The following is a 19,311-nucleotide window of genomic DNA, read 5'->3' as shown; positions in this document are numbered from 1 at the left end:
GAAAGGGAGATCCACTCCCACTCACTTGTATTGGGCAATCGCCTTTCCCCTTCATTTCCTCCTCCATTTGGGGCTTGTACTTTGGGCTTATATTTGGATTACCGAGTTTGGCTTCGACTAAGAAATGGAGTGTATGTCAGTATCTATTTTAGCGTTTCAATTTAGATTTGTGTAGATTTGAAAGAAAATAAAAATATATTTTATATTTTATCTAAATCCACTAGAATCCCAATCCAAAATTCAAATTCTTTACTCCCAAATGTAAGGGAAAAAATTAAAAATTTAGAAAACATTAAAAGATGTTTTCTTAACTTTTCTATATAAATTTAGAAAATTAGAAACAACCTAACTTTTTCGCAATCATATAAAATATTTCTACTAGTGAATGGTGTCAAAACATTTACTTGTTTTCACTTATTTTATATAAGTTTATAAAATTAAAAAAAAATTAGGTTTTTTTTTTTTTAAGTTCTATGAAAAACCAAATTAAAACAATAAAGTTATTTTCCACAACTAAAGGCCCATAATTTTTAAGATTAATAACCTTCGTAACAAACATAAGAGTATTTTTTTTTTCTCATAGTCTATGACGCCCACAAAACATTATCATGTATTTTTTAACCATATAATTTCTCATAAAAAAATAGCATCTAATTCAAGAAATAAAATTTTGAGACATGATTCTCGAAATAAAAAATACCTTATTTTATCCTAAAGGCTTATTGAGCTTGAATTGCACGATAAGAAGTAGCACATTTATCATTTCATACTTTTCCCCCAACTTTCAAGGTTTGAATATGATACCTTTGACATAAAAGTTCTACCTATAATCATCATTAAGATGCCCTTTAAGTCTCGTTTAAAACTTGAAAAATATTAGGGACAAGAAAAGGAATTTTCTTTTTCATATTTGATTACAAATGAAAGTGAGAAAAAAAAAATGAAGTAAATTAATAAACAAACTTTTGATTTTACACATAATTAGCATTTGATTTTTTTTTAAATTTTAATCATATTAAAATAAATTTTTATTTTTAATAATATTTATATGAAGAGAAAATATAATGAAAAAGTGATTTTTCTTTTTTATTTTCCTTTTCTTTCCTTTAAAAGAAAATTATTGATCTACACAGAGTCCTAGTTTCTAGTAATTTTCTTATAGTATTTAATATCAAGAGAAAGTCTAATGGAAAATGAATTTTCTTCTTATTTTTCTTTTCTTTCCTTTCTCCAAACAAAATTATTGGTCCAAAACAAGACCTAGTTTGGGAGGTGAAGTTCAAATCTTGAATTTAGGTTTGGGTTAAATTAGTTTGTGCAACACAAGTTCAGGAAACAGATAAATCTGATGTTGGCTTGTTGACTTGACTGGTAGCTGCATCCTGCCAGTTAGCCATTTAGGTGGGGTTTCTGGTAGCTGGTTTGAGGCTGCCGGTCCCTTCTCAGAGCTCTCATCAATGTGTTCTTGCCTGCCATGAGCTTGAAAGCACAGTGATTCCAATGTACAAATTCTTCAAAAGCATTAAAAAAATTTGCTGTCAAAAGACTCCAAATATTATAGTACAAATGTTTCAAGTTTGTGGTGGTTGGAGTAAAGACTTGAGTTGGCCTACTTGAAAAGTTGAAAAGAAGAAAGGTATAACACTATCCTGACTTGGTGTGAGACCATAAGGGTATTCAGTACTACATACACTCAAGGGGTAAACCTCTAGAAGGTGTGAGACTATTAAGATTGAAAAGTGAAGGAAGCTTTTCCACCCTTCAAACCACATTGAGATACATCTGCTTCTGAATCCAGATTTGAATGACAGCTCCGTCTGATTCTGCTGCACCTAATTTTCCTTTTGCTAATGATCACCTACTGCTCACCCACTAAGAAAAGAAATTGCCTACGCCTCTATTTTGGAGCATACGTTGAAAATTATGAATTCAAAATAGTGTAAATTTAGATAAAACACAGGATAAAATCGTATTAATTCTCATCAAATGTAACACAAACCTAAATTCAAGACTTGAACTCCACACTCCCAAACATTGCAGAATTTAACCAGCACTATCTTAAAAACATGTTATTCACCTTGTCCAAAATTACTTGCAGCTCCCAAACTTCAAATTTGAGTTTTAAACAACTTACATATGATACAAGTGCAACTCAAAAGTTTGCAAAGGGGATTTAGTTAACTAAATTGGAAGACTGAAAATTGGAAGCTTAATGCGTCAAACGAATGGATTTAAATATAGCACACAGCAGCTCATGGTTAAAAGCACTCATAGCAAATTTTGTAGATTAGATATAAATAAATTCAATACCTGAGAGAACATTACAAAAATATAAATTATTATATGAAACACAGACTTAAGTGAAAAATTATGGATTCCTCATCAACAAAGGGTAGTAGCCCAGGAAATCCAAATGCTTTATTAACAAATAAACCATGTTGTCACTTAGAAACAGGTAAAAACCAAAAAGAAATCTCCTCATGGACTCCTCTCTCTCTCTCTCTCTCTCTCTCTCTCTCTCTCTCTCTCTCTCTCTCTACATTTAGAGCTCCTCAAACCCTTCTTCATCCCCTTCATCCTCTACCCTTTGCAATTCCATCCTCCAAGTTTCCATCTGTTGAGGTGCAAAACAAGCACACAAACCAGCAACGCAATTAGCAAGTCCCTTCTAAAATTACCACCAAAACATATTCTAGTAAAGCTTGGAACTGTTTCATAGAGGTAACTTAAATGGGTAACATATCATTTCCTTACTCTGCCAGCTTCCAACAACAGGAGGAAAACCTTTGTCCCCATAATTTGGTGTTTGATTAGATGAATCTTCTTTTCGACCGCTTGACTTAGTTAACCAACATGTATTTTGTAAGGATTCATGACACAGAAATATGATGAAGTTTTCCATTATGTCAATTTTGCATGTCATTTCTTCTCTAAATTAACAATAATAATTAACAAGAAGAGCCTTTCAAGAATAGAAAATAAGAAACTAGCAGAGAACGGCAGAAGAATATTATGATATTCAGGAAAATTTAGATGGAGATATTTCTACAAATTCCACACGTACAAACAAATTTATTTCTTCACAGCACAATTGAATATTTGATGTGAATGCTTCAAGCCCAGATTGCTTAAATGTATCAAACAGAGCTATCATGTATAAAACATTCAATGCCATACAAATTGCCCTAAATAGTTAAATTTAGTCCTTAATTTGACAAACTACCATTTTCTACCTCATTTTTGCAATCTAACTTGTCAAACTATAGCATTATGAAAATCTGCAAGCTGTCTCACCTGATCATCAGAAAATCGCAAATGTTCCGCAATAAAGAGAATGTTCTTGTGGTTGCTCGATGCTGATTGCTTGCGTAAACTCCTTGCAACTTCATTGTATCTAGTCACGTCCACTCGAAAACCATTGCTCATGAAAAGCTTGTCCATCCATGTCTTTGCACTGAACTGTGTAAGAAAACACCAAAAGTAACAGATATGCTATCTATGAAACAAAAGAAAGTGAATTCAAATTAAATACCATGCCAAATTAGAGTGAACTGACTAACCCCAGCTTCAGTTCCTGATAACCAGGCAGGCAATTCTCCGAGTAAAAGACATCCCTTCATGGCTAAACTACGAACAATTAACAAAATCTCCTCAAAACTTGCCAAAGTCATCACAGGCAGTCCCTACATTTACAAAACAAAAACAATTTCAACAGCAGAGTTTCAAGGGATTAATATTATAGGCATTAAAATCCTTCATCACCTGCAAGGCCCATATACTTGGCCGGTTGCCATTAAAGCCTTGGCTACGTAAAATCCATTCTATGTTAGACGACTCCAATGGAACATGAAGCAGCAAGCAGCTCCTTGGAATCTTAGCCCCTACAGCTAATATTTTTCCAAGTAAAGATTTTCAGAACATGTTGGGATTCTGTATGAACAAGATGAACAGGCAGAAAAGAGAAACTGAGATTGTCAAAATTCATATAAAATAAAAGCATGAAGTTTATGAGAAAATGCATATAATTTTGCAAAGTAGGAAAGGTCTCAAGACAATGTCAACACCATTCAGAAAAAAAAAATCGACTGTTTTTAGAAGTCCCGAATAATTAGTGACTATACACATAATCAGGTACAAAGTACGATCACAACTAGACTGAATAATTATGATATGAAATGATAAAAAATATTCTCAGGAATTCAAAAATTATTCATTAAGCCTTACCACTTGAAATTGTCATAGATCAAATTATTGTACTTGTAAGACCATAGACCATTTCAATTTGTCCACAATACAAACCTTCAAGCTTTTCAGCTGCTATTCTGAATACTCTTTCAGGTGATATGTCAAATATTATGGTTGAAGTTGGCCAAGAAAGCCTATATGGTCTAGTGTCCATGCCATCTGTTAACAAAACAACCTACAGGATATAGGTAGAGGACCATGAAACTCCACAAGACTGAGAGGTCAGGTGAGTCTACACTTGAAGTGAAAATACCTGCTTAAGCCCATCAATATGATTCATTGTGCTAAGCAACTTGTCATCAATGAACCGAGTAGCAAGGCAGTAGTTGTATGGATAATGCTCCAAATCCATCTCAATATCAGGTGGAACAAAGCAACCAGCATATGGATCAAGAAACAGAGGCTCTGCCAAATCAAAAAGTAGTCAAACCTCTTAACAGTATCCCACAAACAGTCTTTAAATATACATAATGGCAGGAAATTACTTCTCTCATTATTTATTTATTTATTTATTTATTTATTTTTCTCTCTCTCTCTCTTGAAAAGGGTGCAGTTGGATGCTCATAACTAAAGAAAAAAGCTAAAGAAGGAATGAATAATAACAAGATGCCTTAGTGGCAATATGAGAAGAAAGTAAATGCAAAGTAGAAATATTTTTCTCTCCTCCTCCCCCCTCAAACCCCAATCTACCATCAAAGTTCAACTATAGATCCATCCACACAATACTGTCAAGATGACCTTGGTGCAACTCATTAGTTAAAATTAGCACCATTAAGGTATATATGCAATTATATGAGATTTGACACTAAAATGATTTAATTGATCATGCTAGTACAGACTAATGACTAACAAATGGCCGGGTGGATATACAATCCATATTGAAGTGCAATAGTCTTTCCATTTCTTCATCCCCTTGGAAGCTTTCTCCAAGTAAGCATGGGCAATCTCCACATACTATCTCCATTCTTTCTTGAAGATGTATGCTATTGGAATATTTCCTTTATACAGCTCATCCACTATGTGAAGTAAATAACAAGCACAAAAGAACTCTTTTTGGAAGTTGAGCTCTTTTGAGCATTGAAACAAAACTAAGCCACACTAAATAGCTGCACCAATTCTTCTAGTTGGTAGTGACGAAACAACACAAGTAATCTGCTCATAGCCCGTTCAATCATTCTTTTTGTCCATATATCTGTGGGTGATAGCTCGAGATGTCAAGTTATGAACTGAGGATTCTTAAATATTCTACCCAAAAGCTTTGTATAAGTCTTATGTTTAAGTCCTTGGTAATGTTTGGGGAAACAAGTTTGAAAAACAAGTGTGCTGTCTCCTCCACTTAATAATATTTCAGTGTTGGTATTAATGTTTGTACTTCAAAAACCTATCTATAGACCACAATTATGGACCCTACGTCCTCAACTCTAGGCAACTTGGTGATGAAGTTAAGTGAGACACTCTCCCATGGTCTCGTTGGTATTTGAAGAGGCTTCAACAGCACTTTGGTCTTCATCCGCTCAACCTTTTTTTTTTTTTGGATTACGCACCGGGTTTCCACGTGTCCGTTTTACGGTTCATGTGACTAATCCTGCGCCCCTTGAAGCCGACCCCACAACTCCAAAGGGAGGTAAATTTTAGGAATCTAGGGGTGGAAACGAACTCGGGAGGGTTTGAACACCTGACCTCGTGAGAGGCACTCCCGCAGCCCGCACTACCACCTGAACCACACCCTGAGGGTACCGCTCAACCTTTTCTTGCTAGCAAGTGAGATAGGTCTAAGTATACTTAACCACCTCATCATGCATGTGTTGCAATGCCTCTACTTATACAATGCCAAAGTCTAATGTCATCTTAGGTGGCTGGCCTATATGGTGTCACGACCTTCTCGTAACAACGTCTTTCTCACACCACCAGCTTGGGCACAAAGAGCCAATTACTATGTGTCAACATTCAACAGTAATCCATCCTCTAACCATAACTGGTGGGCTTCGCCCTCTTCCACAAAATTCATGAGGCATTTTGGGATACTAGATCCATGACAAGGTTCTCCTTAATGCGCTCTCGCATTGTTGTTGTATCCTTACTTACCATCAAGTGTGTTACTAGTTGTAAGGCGCAAGCTCATCTTCCTTCTTAGTGCATTTGTGACTTGGTTCAAACACCTCACCTTGTGCCCAAATGAGAAATCAAATGCCATAAAAAATTCTTGCCAATAGGCCTACTTAGGAGATAACTCCGGTTATGTGGAGAATGATTGACAGTCTAGTTATCCGTCTCCCTCACAACTTCGTCCCAAGCATGTAATGAAACCACACTCGTAGACAATGAATCATTGCTAGCATCTCCTTTTCTTGAGTTGTGTCTTCCACTTAACTTCACTAAGCTTACGACTTTTGCACACAACAGGATGATCATCCTATAAAGAATACATCAAATGGCATAGTATAGTATATGCATCTATACCTTGAAGGGTTTCATTATCTTTGAAAGAGCAAGCATCAGATCCCGCATCATGGTTTTCTTCAAACTGTCCAAGGCTCCGTAGTACTCATTCGTCTAGTTTGAATTCGGTTAATGGTGCAGTATCTCCTCGAGCACCCCTCCACAAACTTAAGATAGAAATTGGCGAGTCCAAGAAAGAAACGCCACTCCTTGACTATTATTGGAATCTTCTAATCTTCTATAGCTCTCACCTTCTCCATATTTATCCACATACAGCCTTGTTCGACCACATGACCAAGGAATTCAATACTCATATGAGCGTTCACATGAAGGTCGTTCTCCTTTACATTGTTGGACACATCTTGCGGATGCTCTTCATGTTCCAAAATGAAACTATAGACAATAATGTCATATAAATAACAAACTTGTCGAGGAAGCCATGAAACACCTAATTTCATGAGTGTACAAGAAGTAGTAGTATATTCACCAACCCGAAAAGATATTATATGCCCCATACTACACACTATTCAAGTGTATTTGGCTCATCACCTTCTGGTATCCTCACCTGTAATAGCCTAAAACAAGTCAAATTTGGTGAAGTGCTTGACCTGACATAGCTTAGCAACCAGTGAAATGGGATACTTGTTGCATACAATCACTTTATCAAGCATGTGGTAATCCATACATCTGTATACTCCCATTACACTTCCTTTGAAACAACACTAGTACTCTGAACAATGCTTTGGAAAGACTAATATAATCCTCTTTCAATAACTAATCAAGTTGCTTCCTTAATTTTGCCAACTCTGGAGGTGCCCTAGATACAACCCTTTAGTCAGAGGCTTCACATCAACTAAAAACTCAATCTTATGCTCTATACTTTGTTGCAGAGGCAAGTTGTGCAGCAACTTATATGGCAACTTTGTGCTCCTCCAAGGCATTTTGGATGGTAGTAGCCTATTAGGCACCAGCTCAACGTATCTTGCCTCTTCATCAACCACCAATGAGAAAAAATACATCAATTCACCCCCTTCTCAAACCCTTTTTGAGTTGCATGGCAGAAAAGAACTTCTCACTGTTTCCTTTCTTCGCCCTAGGTTGAATCATGCAAGGGTGATCTCCCATCAAACAAAGGTAATGAGCAAATGGCATCGATAATCGACTCTCACTTAAGAAGTCCATTCAAGTATCACTTGGAAATCATCTAGTAGAACAACTGTGAATTTTGCATGTCTCACACATTGTCAAAGCTTCACACTCACTTGCTTGGCAAGTTATAGATAGCCTCGGTATCCACCATAAAATAGGTTCTCTTCCCATTGATTCGCAAATCCACCAACGTTAACCCTTTAGCTTAGGTAACTTTTAATCCTTTTCCCTACCTCTCCAATGCATTAAGTAACTGCATCGCACCCATCTTTGAGGTTTCCTTCTCATCCTCATTTTGTGCTTGTGTATAATTGGAAGCTTGCAAGGCATTAAGCAATGGCTTGTGATGGTAATCAACAACTCTATGAGGACCTCGACATACGAAGCATGCCAAACTTACCCTCACCACTGGATGTGTTAAAAGATAGAGACTACTGAGTTTCTTTTGAAGTTGATGCCTTGGTCTTGGCTCCCCAATTTTTGGGTTTTCCCCTCTTGAAAGACTTTCCATTGTTTCCACCAAACAAGTCACTCTCCTTGGAGGTGGAGTAACTCTCACCAACATAGTCAAACAAGAGTTTCGCAACAACCTATGTCGTAGACAAGCCTTGAATTCTTTGGTGATGAAGTTCAATCCTTACCCACGTTTTCAATCCTTCAAGGAAAGAAAATGTCTTATCTTTCTCTAACATGTCCCAAATACCAAACATACTCCCTCAGTACATCAGTGTGCTTAAGATCTCACACCTTGAACCAAGAATTGTGCTCCACATTTTTAGGAAATAATTATGGTTATCTCTTCAAATATTCCCAAGTATCAATTACATACTATCTATTCTAAATCTCATCGTACTTGGTATGCACCACAACATGGCATCACTACTCAAGTATATAGTTCTCCAAGTTGGTCATGAAAGTATTGTTCCACGTCAAATAATAATTTCTTTGACTCCTTAGCATCACAGGCACCTCCATACACTCTAGGTTTTGGCACCCTTGTTCTTCCGTACTCTGCCCCTATGAAATCCTGATATTGCGAACTATTAGGCTTATTTGGCAGTAAGCTCGCCCATTTGGTCTTGTAACACTTATATTATATTATGAAAACCTTCCATTAACTCCCCAATGGAACCTGGCTACTACTTTTGTGATCCCTCCAATAAATCAATACATTTCGAAAGTTGGGCCATCTCTATAATCACATTGTTGGCTCTCTCAAGCCGCCCTCTAACACATGAATTCTCTTAATATTAGTGCTCTAAATGGCTCTCCCACCAATGCTTCATACAATCCCACAACCTAAAGGCAACCAAATCAGGAAGTAATTGATCAAACTTTGGATACCAACTGTCATGGTCAATATTTCACACCTTGTGAAAGGTTGTTGTGTGACACAAGTTATAGCATACTAGCTGCAATTTCACCACATGGCAAACTCACAACCATTCAATACAAAGTAAGCAGAAGGAGTAAATAAGCATGATGAAAACACGAGACATGCAGTAAATCAAGCGACACAATTCATTATTCACAGCTTCATACGCAACATGCGCCTAGCAAGAGAAACAAGTATGATAAACACATTTAGAATAACTATTGAATTTTACAATGATTAGTAACACTCACCCTCTTCTAAAGAGCTTCCCACACTATTCAAACTCCGAGATTAGGAAACATCAAACTGACCTCATACTCCCCTTTCTGACTGTATTATCCTACTCTAAAAATAAAACCTAGACTACTATTTACATGATGGTTTCACATCCTATGCGCACAAGACAACTTCAAAAGAGAAAAAAAGAAAAAAAAAGAGAAAAAAAAGAAGGGTGTCCACGGGCCACAAAGCTTACCCCTAAATGTTAGAATTTTTAAAATCATTTTGAAATGAGTATATACCAATTGAGCTAAGAAGCCCTTTTTTTTTTTTTTTTTTTTTTTTTGTAATAAAAAAAAAAAGGTGATCACTCAACGTCCTATGCTTGATATTACAAATTAATTAGCTTCTTGGTATCTAAACAGAGAATCCTAATAACAAACTTCAATTTGACTCGCTGGGTGCACCATTCAAACATCGAAAATCACAAAAAACAATATTTTCAACCATTTGTTTGGACACAAAGTCCAATACTCGATAAAATGCCTGAACGAACATCAAAATTGGCACCACGCAATTAGCAGCAAGAAAACAGAAGGGAAAGATGTGGGATAGCGGGAATGTGTTTGCCTGGTTGATTGGTCTCTTGAAAACGAACAGTCGCGGCGTTAATGGCGGCCTGGACCAATGGGTCATCTTCGCCGTTGAGTTTTGCTCTCAACAAAAACCCATTTTTCCTTGTTTTCGAGGCGCAGATCAGTGAGGGGCGCACCGGAGCTGCAGCGGTCCCACCTGGAGCGAAGCCCACTAAACATTCCATAAATTTGCAGCAGAAGATTGATCTCTTTATCGTCACTGTCGCCACTTCAACGACAACATGACTCTCCATTAAAATGCGCGTGGTGTTAGAGAAAAGATCGAAATGACGCCGTTTCGTTGAAAATGCAAACCCAAAGACCCAAAACAACGTCATTTTGGCTGCCTTCTCAAGCTACCCACATTCCCAAAGCAAAACTTGGTTATGAGAGCGGGGCTATGGAGTGATGGAGATGTTGTTTGGAGTTGGGGACTCGCATTCTAAAATCATCTACATTTATGGGGACAGTCATTGACACCATGATTATGGAAAAAGCCTAAGTGCGCCATTTGTGTCGGTTTCTCACCTCACCTATGTGGAGGATGACTTACATGTATAAAATGTTTCTCTTATAAGCTTTGGTCAATGTTCAAGTAGAATCCATGTCCAAGTGGAAGTGAAGACTTTGAAGCTTTGTTTTCGTGGCTTGGACAGCGACCCTTGTTCTGGGTGAGACCTCTCAATTTTTTATTCAAGTTTGATTCCACCATGATGATGGTGGCTCATATTATTTTCTATGCCAAGAATTTGTGATTCTTGATGATTGTTGTTAATGTATGCCCCTACTTTTAAGTATGGAAGACCTATAGTAACCTACTATTTTGAAATAGTAGAAGATTGGAAGTGAACTTTGATCTTGTGATTTTTCCCTTCATATCAAAGGATTTCCTACTTAAATTTTGGTGTTCTCGTTGTGATTGTGGGACTAATTTTGTGTGTTTGGTTGCTATGTATTTTTGTTCTTGGATAATTTTGATTGGACTATGAGAAGATTTATTTTTGGACCATTGTATTTTGGACACCAGCACCATAAACCCCTCTTTGGCAACAGTTTGCAGCAACCAGCCAACCACTGGCCATTGCTATGAGGGATAGATTATGGAAAGATGAAGGTTCATGGTTGTCATATGTTCATGAAATATTCATATCTTAATATGCCATATGACTTTTTTTTTAGTGTTCTTAGCTACAATACAACTAAGGTTGACCATTGCCATGACACCAACGAACATGAGGCCTAGAGTTCTAGAGGTCTTCAAATTCCCTTATATATGAGCTTTTAAAATGTAATTTTTTATGGCCATGTTTGGATTTGGTCCCCCATGTCCCAACAAAGAATTTGTTAAAGAATTCAATTGTGTTTTGTCCCTTGTTTTTAATTTAAATTGTACCAATTGGGCAAAATTCAAATTTTGAATCATATAATGTCTAAATTCACATAGATATAAATCCAAGGTCTTCACCCGCATTGGCCTTGAATTTGAATTTGGGTTTGGATTTGGATTTGGATTTAGGTCAATTTAGACAAAATATAATACAAAATTCTATTAAATTTTATCTAAATATACACAAATAATACAAAATTGTATTAAATTTATCTAAATCTATACATATCCAATTATTAAAGTTTACATTGACTCACAATTAATATTGCAAAATTTGAACTCAATTTATTAATTAACTTACTCTATATTTGAACTCAAATAGCACAGTTTAATTAAAAAATAAACAACTTAGGGTCTATGTTGGTATCGTTGTTGTTTTTTGTTGTGTTTTCTTTATAATGAAAAAATAAATTATAAAAATGTGTTTATTTATGTTGTTTGTTTTCTATTTATGTCGTTAATTTTTAATTGTTTGTCAAAAAAATTGAAAATATGATTTTAAAATGTTTTTTTTTTCAACAACTTATTGCCAAAAATTCTAATATCTAGAAAAATAAATTTTTGGATTAAATCATTCCTTTTATATATTTTTAAATTAAAATAAAAATTAAATGATTATATGAATTTAAATATAATTAAAAGATAAATATACATATATTTAAAATAATAATAATAAAGTCAATTACAAAATGTTTTTACTATTTTTCAATTGTCATCTTTAGTAAAAATTTTATTGTAAAGTAAAATTTGAAAGTATAACAATTAAAAAAAATAATTATAACAAATTTATTTTTATTATAGTAATTTTAAATGTATATTATTTATAATTTTATTATTTTAATAATATTATTTGATTTAAAATGAAAATGAGTATTTGTAAATTAAGTTTTCAATTTGTATTAGTTTTGTAAATATTAATCAAACAAGTTGATGGTTTTTAGTTTTTAGTTTTTATTTTTTATTTTCGTTTATTTAATTTTTGACAGCGATGCCAAAAGACCCCTTAATTAACTTGCTCTATATTTGAACTCAAATAGAACTAGGTTTAGTCCATAAATAAATAAATAAACAACGTATAAATATCTCATAAGTCATGTCAAATCACTAACACTCATCATCACAAAACTTGTGCATAATCCCAATGTAAATTCCCTTTTCATTTCATTTTCATTCTTACTCTATAATATAATATGATTAAAAACAATCCCAATTATAGATTTAGGGTTAAAATATCTCTTAAGTCAGGTCAAATCACTTAAACTCCTCATCACAAAACTTGTGTATAAACCCAATTGTAAATTCTCTATTCATTTCATTTTCATTCTTACCCTATAATATAATATGATTAAAAACAATCCCGATTATAGATTTAGAGTTAAAATATCTCATAAATCAGATCAAATCACTTACACTCATCATCACAACTTGTACATAATCCTAATTGTAAATTCTCATTTCATCTTATTTTCATTCTTACTCTATAATATAATATGATTAAAAGCAATTGAGTTGTAGATTTAGGGTTGAACTTTTGAAATGGTCTAAAAAGTCCCTGCCTTCAAAATTTTTTCATTGCTACTGCTTTGATGGGACAAAAGAATTGGAATTCAATTTGAGTTCTCCAATCTGCATTAGAGAGGGTTCTAGCAACGATCGACCAAACCAAGAGGCAAGAGGTGAAATGTCCATAACACCCTCTTGAATTAGACCGGAGGCTGTGAAGTTTGAAGGTTAGTGGCACAAGAAGTTAGGTGCAGCGGTTGGGTTGGGCAGGGAAATGAAATTATAAAAACACAAACGGCTTTAAAGCCCCCGGAAAGTGGACACCTTCAAAATCTCACCCCCACTCCCACGCCCACCTCCCACCCTCACCAAACGACACAGGTGAGACGAAGAGAGGAGCAGAAACTTGAGGTTATCTTCTTCCTATCCAACCTCAAAATCCTTGACAATGGATCCCAATCCCAAAACCCTCGAAAACCCAGAAGGTAAAACCCCAGAAGACCAAGAGCAACTCGCTGTTGTACCCTCTAATCCGTCCATCGCCCCTCCTCTTGCCACTGCTTCTGTCTCTCTTTCTCTCTCTGCAATCCTCCCCAACAACCTCCTCCTCTCTCCCAAAATCTCCTCCATTTTCGCTCCTCAACCCACCAAGGTCAAGATCCCCTCTCAGGTCTCCACTCTCTCTCAGCTCTCACTTTTCGCCGCTCTCTCTCCTCCCAAGCCCTTCTTCAAGTCCACCCCCATATCCGCCAACCCTCTTCAGAACCCCCTCTCTTTGGGTCCCCGGCGCACCTCCGACCCCTCCAACGGCGCCGGAATTCGCCGAGCTTCCATTGTTTGGTTCCGCAATGACCTCCGCGTTCACGACAACGAATGCCTTAATTCGGCCAACAACGAATCCGTGTCGGTCCTCCCCGTGTACTGCTTCGATCCGAGGGATTACGGAAAATCCTCATCTGGGTTCGACAAGACCGGGCCTTACCGTGCCGCATTCTTGATAGAGTCCGTCTCCAACCTCCGGCGAAACCTCCGGGAAAAGGGCTCCAACCTCGTGGTCAGAATCGGGAAACCCGAGACCGTGTTGGTTGAATTGGCGAAGACGGTGGGCGCGGATGCTGTGTACGCTCATAGAGAAGTTTCTCATGATGAGGTTAAGGCGGAGGAGAAGATTGAGGCGGCAATGAAGGAGGAAGGTGTGGAGGTGAAGTACTTCTGGGGTAGTACTCTGTATCATGTTGATGATTTGCCGTTTAAGTTGGAAGACATGCCTTCAAATTATGGTGGGTTTAGGGAGAAAGTGCAGGGCTTGGAAGTCAGGAAGACCATGGCAGCTTTAGACCAGTTGAAGAGGTTGCCGTCGAGAGGGGATGTGGAGCCTGGTGAGATTCCCTCTTTGTTGGATCTGGGTCTCAACCAAAGTGCAACAATGCCTCAGGTTGGTTGATTTGTTTGTTTTCTTTTTGTATTTGTGTTTGTGTTTGTTTTTGTGTTTTGTTTTGTTTTTTGTTTTTTTTTTTAAATATTGATTCAGTTGTTTATTTTTGAATCATTATGTTAGAAATGTTGTTCTTACAATTTTTGGAGTTAGTCTGTTTAGTGCTGCTCTGGACCCTTATTAGGGAATAGGAATAAACATTTCTTTAGTTGTTTAGCATGAGAAAACTTAAGGGAAAAGGAGAAGGTAAACAATCTTTACAGAGTTCAAGGTTTCTAGTGGGTTATTTTGGTCGATGTTCTAGAGGAAAAATCAATTTTTTTAGACCTGGACTAGCGATAGATGCCAGAAAGGGGCTGGCGACCAGTTCATTGAGGCCATCATGTAGTTTATCCTCTTTCTGGCTTTAAAGATGAGAAAAGGCAACCTGGTGCACAAAGCTCCATGTATTCAGGGTCCTTGGGAGGGGCAGACAATGATAGGTATATATTACACAATCTTACTTTGTATTTTTGTAAGATGCTGTTTCCACTTACCCCCTCCCTATCTTCTTCCTTGAGCTTCGATGGGGCCCTCCATCGTTAGAGATGCCATTTTTTTTTGTGGCAAGGGCCTTGATTTTTCTCTTCCCTCTCACACTCTCTTTCCCCTTTCGCTTTCTCTCCCTTTAACATGCCAAAACATGTCCCCTTACGCCTCCCATCCCCTTCAATATTTTCCCCCATCAGCCTCAGTCGCACTTGCCCATACATATCCTTAATAACATCAATATACTTACTACATACTTTTTTTTCTAAAACCCACCTTAGAACTTTCTTAGGTATTCTTATCATATGTTTTCTCTAAATTAATAAATACCATATGCAAATCCCTCTTATCGATATCTATAGATCTAAATAATTCTAATAAAAAAATTATATTTTTCCAAACAGTGCAAAACTCGTTGGATGGTCCAGCAATTTTTAAGCAAAAGAAGCTGGACCATCCGATGAGTTTTGGCTGAGAATCTTCGATCCTTCCTTATCAATATCAAAAATCTCAATTTTACCAGTCCGTTTGTATCAAGAATTTTATTTCAAATTTCGTGACCTCCAAGTCATACGGTGACAACTTTACCGTTGCATCTAGGCTCCGCTTCGAATTTAAAGATGAGAATCTAGTTAGGATGGCACCAAAATTAGGCAATCACTATGGTTTGATGTATAAACTGCTCAGTCCCCTTATCATCAATCAAACCAGCTTGGAAAATGTTGTCTGAAGTATGAAGTGCTGCAATGCACAGAAAACAGAGATGGCATTGAATAAGCCACTTACTGTATGATGTGGCTTGATATGTTAGTTCTAATTGTAAAAGTTATGTTTTGCTTTCTTACCTGTATATTAAGATTAATTAAAGTTTATCTTGGGAAGCAGTTAAGCACAAGTTCCTAAATATGGACTAAGTGGCTATGGTAGTGATGTCCAACTTAAAATCTCCTTTTCCCTTTTCCTTCAACCTTTATGACGAACTCTATCAAGGGAATTTGGAACATTTTTTTTTTCTTTCAAACATTTCCTACTGTTTCTTTTGAGTAAGGAAACTGATTTCTCCTTGGGAACTTTGTGGTGGGTACCCTCTCTACTGTGTCACCATGCTTTCCACGCCTCAGATGTCATATCAGTTATCCATTTGCTACTGTTTACTCCAGCTTATAATTGGAAATGGAAGCTTCCCTTGATATTTATTAGCCTTTGCGTTTGATTTTTGCACTTTTTTTGGTGCTTAACCAGTAAATTAATTTTTTTGTTGAACGTTGGTTCTCCTTAATGCTGTCCATATACGCCCCCTCTTGTTGTCACCTGCACTGGCTGTGATTTTCTGTATATTTGTGACCATTTCCTGCGTACAGCAGTATAGTATGAAATAGCAAGCACATATTCTAATTAAGGAATGGCAACTTATGCCTAGATCAAATGGTAACAGTGGTCTGTGAATGATACCAAATTCTGTTTGCCGGAGTCCTCCCATACAAAAAACACGTGGAGAATAAACAGGAATTAAGAAGACTTTCCTCTTGATCATTACTTTTTTTAACAAGTCTCATGACTCAAATACGAGGCCTTCATGAAGTTCAAACTCATTAAGTATTTTATTTTTTTTATTTTTTATTTCAAAAAAAGATAAAATAAAAAATATATTTATGTACTGCTCATCTACTAGGTGAATTAAGGTTCAATTGCACCATGACTGACTGACTCTAAAACAAAATAAAAAACAATTGCAAGCAATGCCAGTAAGTAATTAATCTACCATAGAAGAATTTACATATGTATGTGGGGGACCTTGAATTTTATTTGAGAGATATTGCCCCTTAATGCAGTGGGATTTTGTTGTGCAGGAACTTCTGAAATGACCCAATATATATCAAAAACTCAAAAAACTGTTTTAAGTCTTTTGTGAAGCATTTACTAGTTCACAAACATCTTAGCAAGATTCAAGTGAAACTGGTGGAAGATATAGCAGCTCTTCAGTATTATTATTATTATTATTATTATTGTTTTTTAATATTGTGCACTTGTGTTTTCCCACTGTGACCAACTTATTTGCTAGACATACTCACGGTGACTGCAAAAGCTAGCAGAATTTGGTTTTTGATCTTGGTGACAATTTTTTATTTGTTTTTTGCAGGATGGAAAACAAGCTGCTAATGCTTCTATGGTGGGAGGAGAGACTGAAGCATTACAAAGGCTGAAAAAATTTGCTGCTGAATGCCAAGCACAACCCCACAAAGGGACCAATAGCAGTGAGAACAGCATTTATGGTGCAAACTTTTCATGCAAAATCTCTCCTTGGCTAGCAATGGGATGCCTCTCTCCCCGTTCCATGTTTGATGAGCTGAAAAAAACTGCTTGCAGGTATGCCTTAATTGACTTCTCTTTTTTCTTTCCTCTCATTCTTTCAACATCTCTTTTCTTTTTCTGAACTAATCTGCTTCATGAGTTTGTTTAGATATATCCTCACTCTAATTATAATGTATGATCAGCAGAACAATTTCTGCTCGGAAAGATAATGGTGGCCCATCTGATCCTGGAATGAACTGGTTGATGTATGAGCTGTTGTGGAGGGATTTCTTCAGGTAATTTAACACAATGAAGTTTATTTCACATTGTAATACAATTTACTAGCTCTTTTACCATCTTAAATATGACTTGCTCATTAGTTTCCTGCAACACTCTGTGTACTTACAATTCCTTCACTTGGTCAGAATTAGTGGGCTCAATAGAAATTGCCTGTTTTCGTTTGAAATATTCCACTAACGTTTCTTTGACAATGATTATTTCAGATTTATCACCAAGAAATACAGTTCAGCTAAGAGGCAGCTTGATGTTGCCCCAGCCACAGCCTGCACAGGTGCTCTCGCTTAAGCAGGAGCTTACTGGAGAAACAAAGGAAAATTGGTTTTGAGGAGTGGGTTGGTTTTGCTTCTTTTTCAATTTCCAAGCTGTAGCTGTTAAATGGTAGAATAGGGCTGCTTGAGGTGGGTTGTTCCATGCTCAACTCATGCTTCACTGCCAAATGAATGGTTATGTTGAAATGGGTTTTGGCCTCGTAACATTTGTATCTTTATATACATTCTTGTGAATAACAGAACCCATTTGGTTCTTATTTTTCGTGCTTTATGTAGACCTTTATATTGCCATGAGTGGATGGTTAATAATAGCATTAGGTTGAAGAAGTGGGGGATTTGAGAATTTGCCTCTTCTATTTCTTTTATCCTCCATCACAGCCTGTGATATTAGGATTGTTTCCTGGAAAATGAACTCGAATGGACTTAAGCGGTACCTTGTTATTTAGGTCATCAATGCCCCTATTTCATCCCTGTTAAAATGCATGCATACTGACCCTTGAGGAAATTTTCTGGGAATGTACACTTGCATATGAAAACTTCTCGTGCATATATGCATATACAACATCTACAAGATACAAGATGGAGTAGAGAGGAAGGCAACAGTTGAACACAATATTTTACAACATTGGGCAATCTGGCCGTGTGCTAGTTCCAAGTTTTGCAAGCAGCGACTTTAGGCAAAAAGGCAAGTATCATCATCATTTTTTTAAATCGCCCATGCTGGGAACTTGGTGAGATCGGCACTGCATAATGGCTTTCCTTTTTCTCATGGCTCTCTTCTAAACATAATTATATGATGCCCGAAACCCTTAAGGAGGACAGGACAACAAAAATAATCCAAAGCAACATGAAGTAAACACTGGTAGTCCAGGCCCAAATTCTTGGCCCTCCCAGTTCAGCACCCAATTTCCAGCGCCTTAATACCAGAACAGTGATACAGCCTACGGAAGTTGAGAAGAAAACAAGTAATGAGAAGCTGAGTCCCCCTGCATTTTGAATCCGCAATGGTTCCCTATATGCAATGAAATTGTATGCAGTGTTGATCAGCCATGGAACTCCAATACCCACGTATATATTCACCGAATTGCTGCAGAAGACAATCGAAAAAGCAAAAGTTTCCATCAATTTCACTTTGTAAAACAACAGTTCTAATTATTCCATTGCAAAAAAAAAAAAAAAAGGCCTTGAATGTACATCTTCATGTTGAATGCTTTGATATCCTACTTTTTAAATGCACATCTTCATGTTAAATGCTTTAATATCCTCCTTTTTGGTTTCACATCATAGACTTTTCAAAAAGGAGGAAAAAAGGAAGAAGCAACCAGAACTTACTATATGAAAACTATTCTTGAAATAGGGCCGCTACAAAAAACTCCTTAGTTCCTTACATCAGGAATTTTTCCCTTCATATAGACTATTGAATCCGTTGTAATTTGTCTCCCTCTCGAGTTTTAAAGGTTGATCATTGCGGCTTATGTATGTTGAATTTGATTATGGAATTCCAGAAATTGGGAATTTTTTCCAGATGTACATTC

At 36.5% G+C, this 19,311-nt stretch overlaps 4 protein-coding genes across 11 annotated transcripts in view; 2 read left to right on the top strand and 2 right to left on the bottom strand.

Moving 5' to 3' along the window:
• LOC131155035 (uncharacterized) overlaps positions 1–19,311 on the top strand; it is a 389,116-nt gene that overhangs the window by 42,593 nt on the left and 327,212 nt on the right. The gene's annotated exons all lie outside the window — the stretch shown is intronic.
• LOC131155032 (O-methyltransferase 1, chloroplastic) lies at positions 1,188–10,478 on the bottom strand. 2 transcript variants are annotated; one of them, XM_058107925.1, is made up of 7 exons: positions 10,058–10,299; positions 4,499–4,650; positions 4,300–4,420; positions 3,763–3,887; positions 3,561–3,683; positions 3,295–3,459; positions 1,188–1,469 (listed from the first exon to the last, which is right to left on the bottom strand). In XM_058107925.1, the coding sequence occupies exons 1-7, from the start codon at positions 10,245–10,247 to the stop codon at positions 1,455–1,457; spliced, it is 891 nt and encodes a 296-aa protein (XP_057963908.1). In that variant the 5' UTR covers positions 10,248–10,299; the 3' UTR covers positions 1,188–1,454. The 2 variants fall into 2 exon arrangements, with proteins under 2 accessions (XP_057963908.1, XP_057963906.1); XM_058107923.1 differs by lacking the exon at positions 1,188–1,469 and adding an exon at positions 2,397–2,614 and having other exon boundaries at positions 10,058–10,478.
• On the top strand, positions 12,975–18,033 carry LOC131155029 (blue-light photoreceptor PHR2). Of its 2 annotated transcripts, none has more exons than XM_058107920.1 (4): positions 12,975–14,387; positions 17,056–17,282; positions 17,414–17,503; positions 17,711–18,033. In XM_058107920.1, the coding sequence occupies exons 1-4, from the start codon at positions 13,401–13,403 to the stop codon at positions 17,790–17,792; spliced, it is 1,386 nt and encodes a 461-aa protein (XP_057963903.1). In that variant the 5' UTR covers positions 12,975–13,400; the 3' UTR covers positions 17,793–18,033. The 2 variants fall into 2 exon arrangements, with proteins under 2 accessions (XP_057963903.1, XP_057963902.1); XM_058107919.1 differs by having other exon boundaries at positions 13,213–14,387; positions 17,411–17,503.
• LOC131155028 (magnesium/proton exchanger) overlaps positions 18,282–19,311 on the bottom strand; it is a 45,567-nt gene continuing 44,537 nt past the window's right edge. For all 6 annotated transcript variants that reach the window (XM_058107917.1, XM_058107913.1, XM_058107918.1 and 3 more), the window contains one exon: positions 18,282–18,863. In XM_058107917.1, coding sequence (XP_057963900.1) covers positions 18,566–18,863 — 298 coding nt within the window. In that variant the 3' untranslated portion in view covers positions 18,282–18,565. The remainder of the gene's footprint in view (positions 18,864–19,311) is intronic.

Source organism: Malania oleifera, chromosome 5, assembly GCF_029873635.1.
Source record: "Malania oleifera isolate guangnan ecotype guangnan chromosome 5, ASM2987363v1, whole genome shotgun sequence".
NCBI classification, from domain to species: Eukaryota; Viridiplantae; Streptophyta; class Magnoliopsida; order Santalales; family Ximeniaceae; genus Malania; species Malania oleifera.
This window is presented reverse-complemented; position numbering and strand designations above follow the sequence as displayed.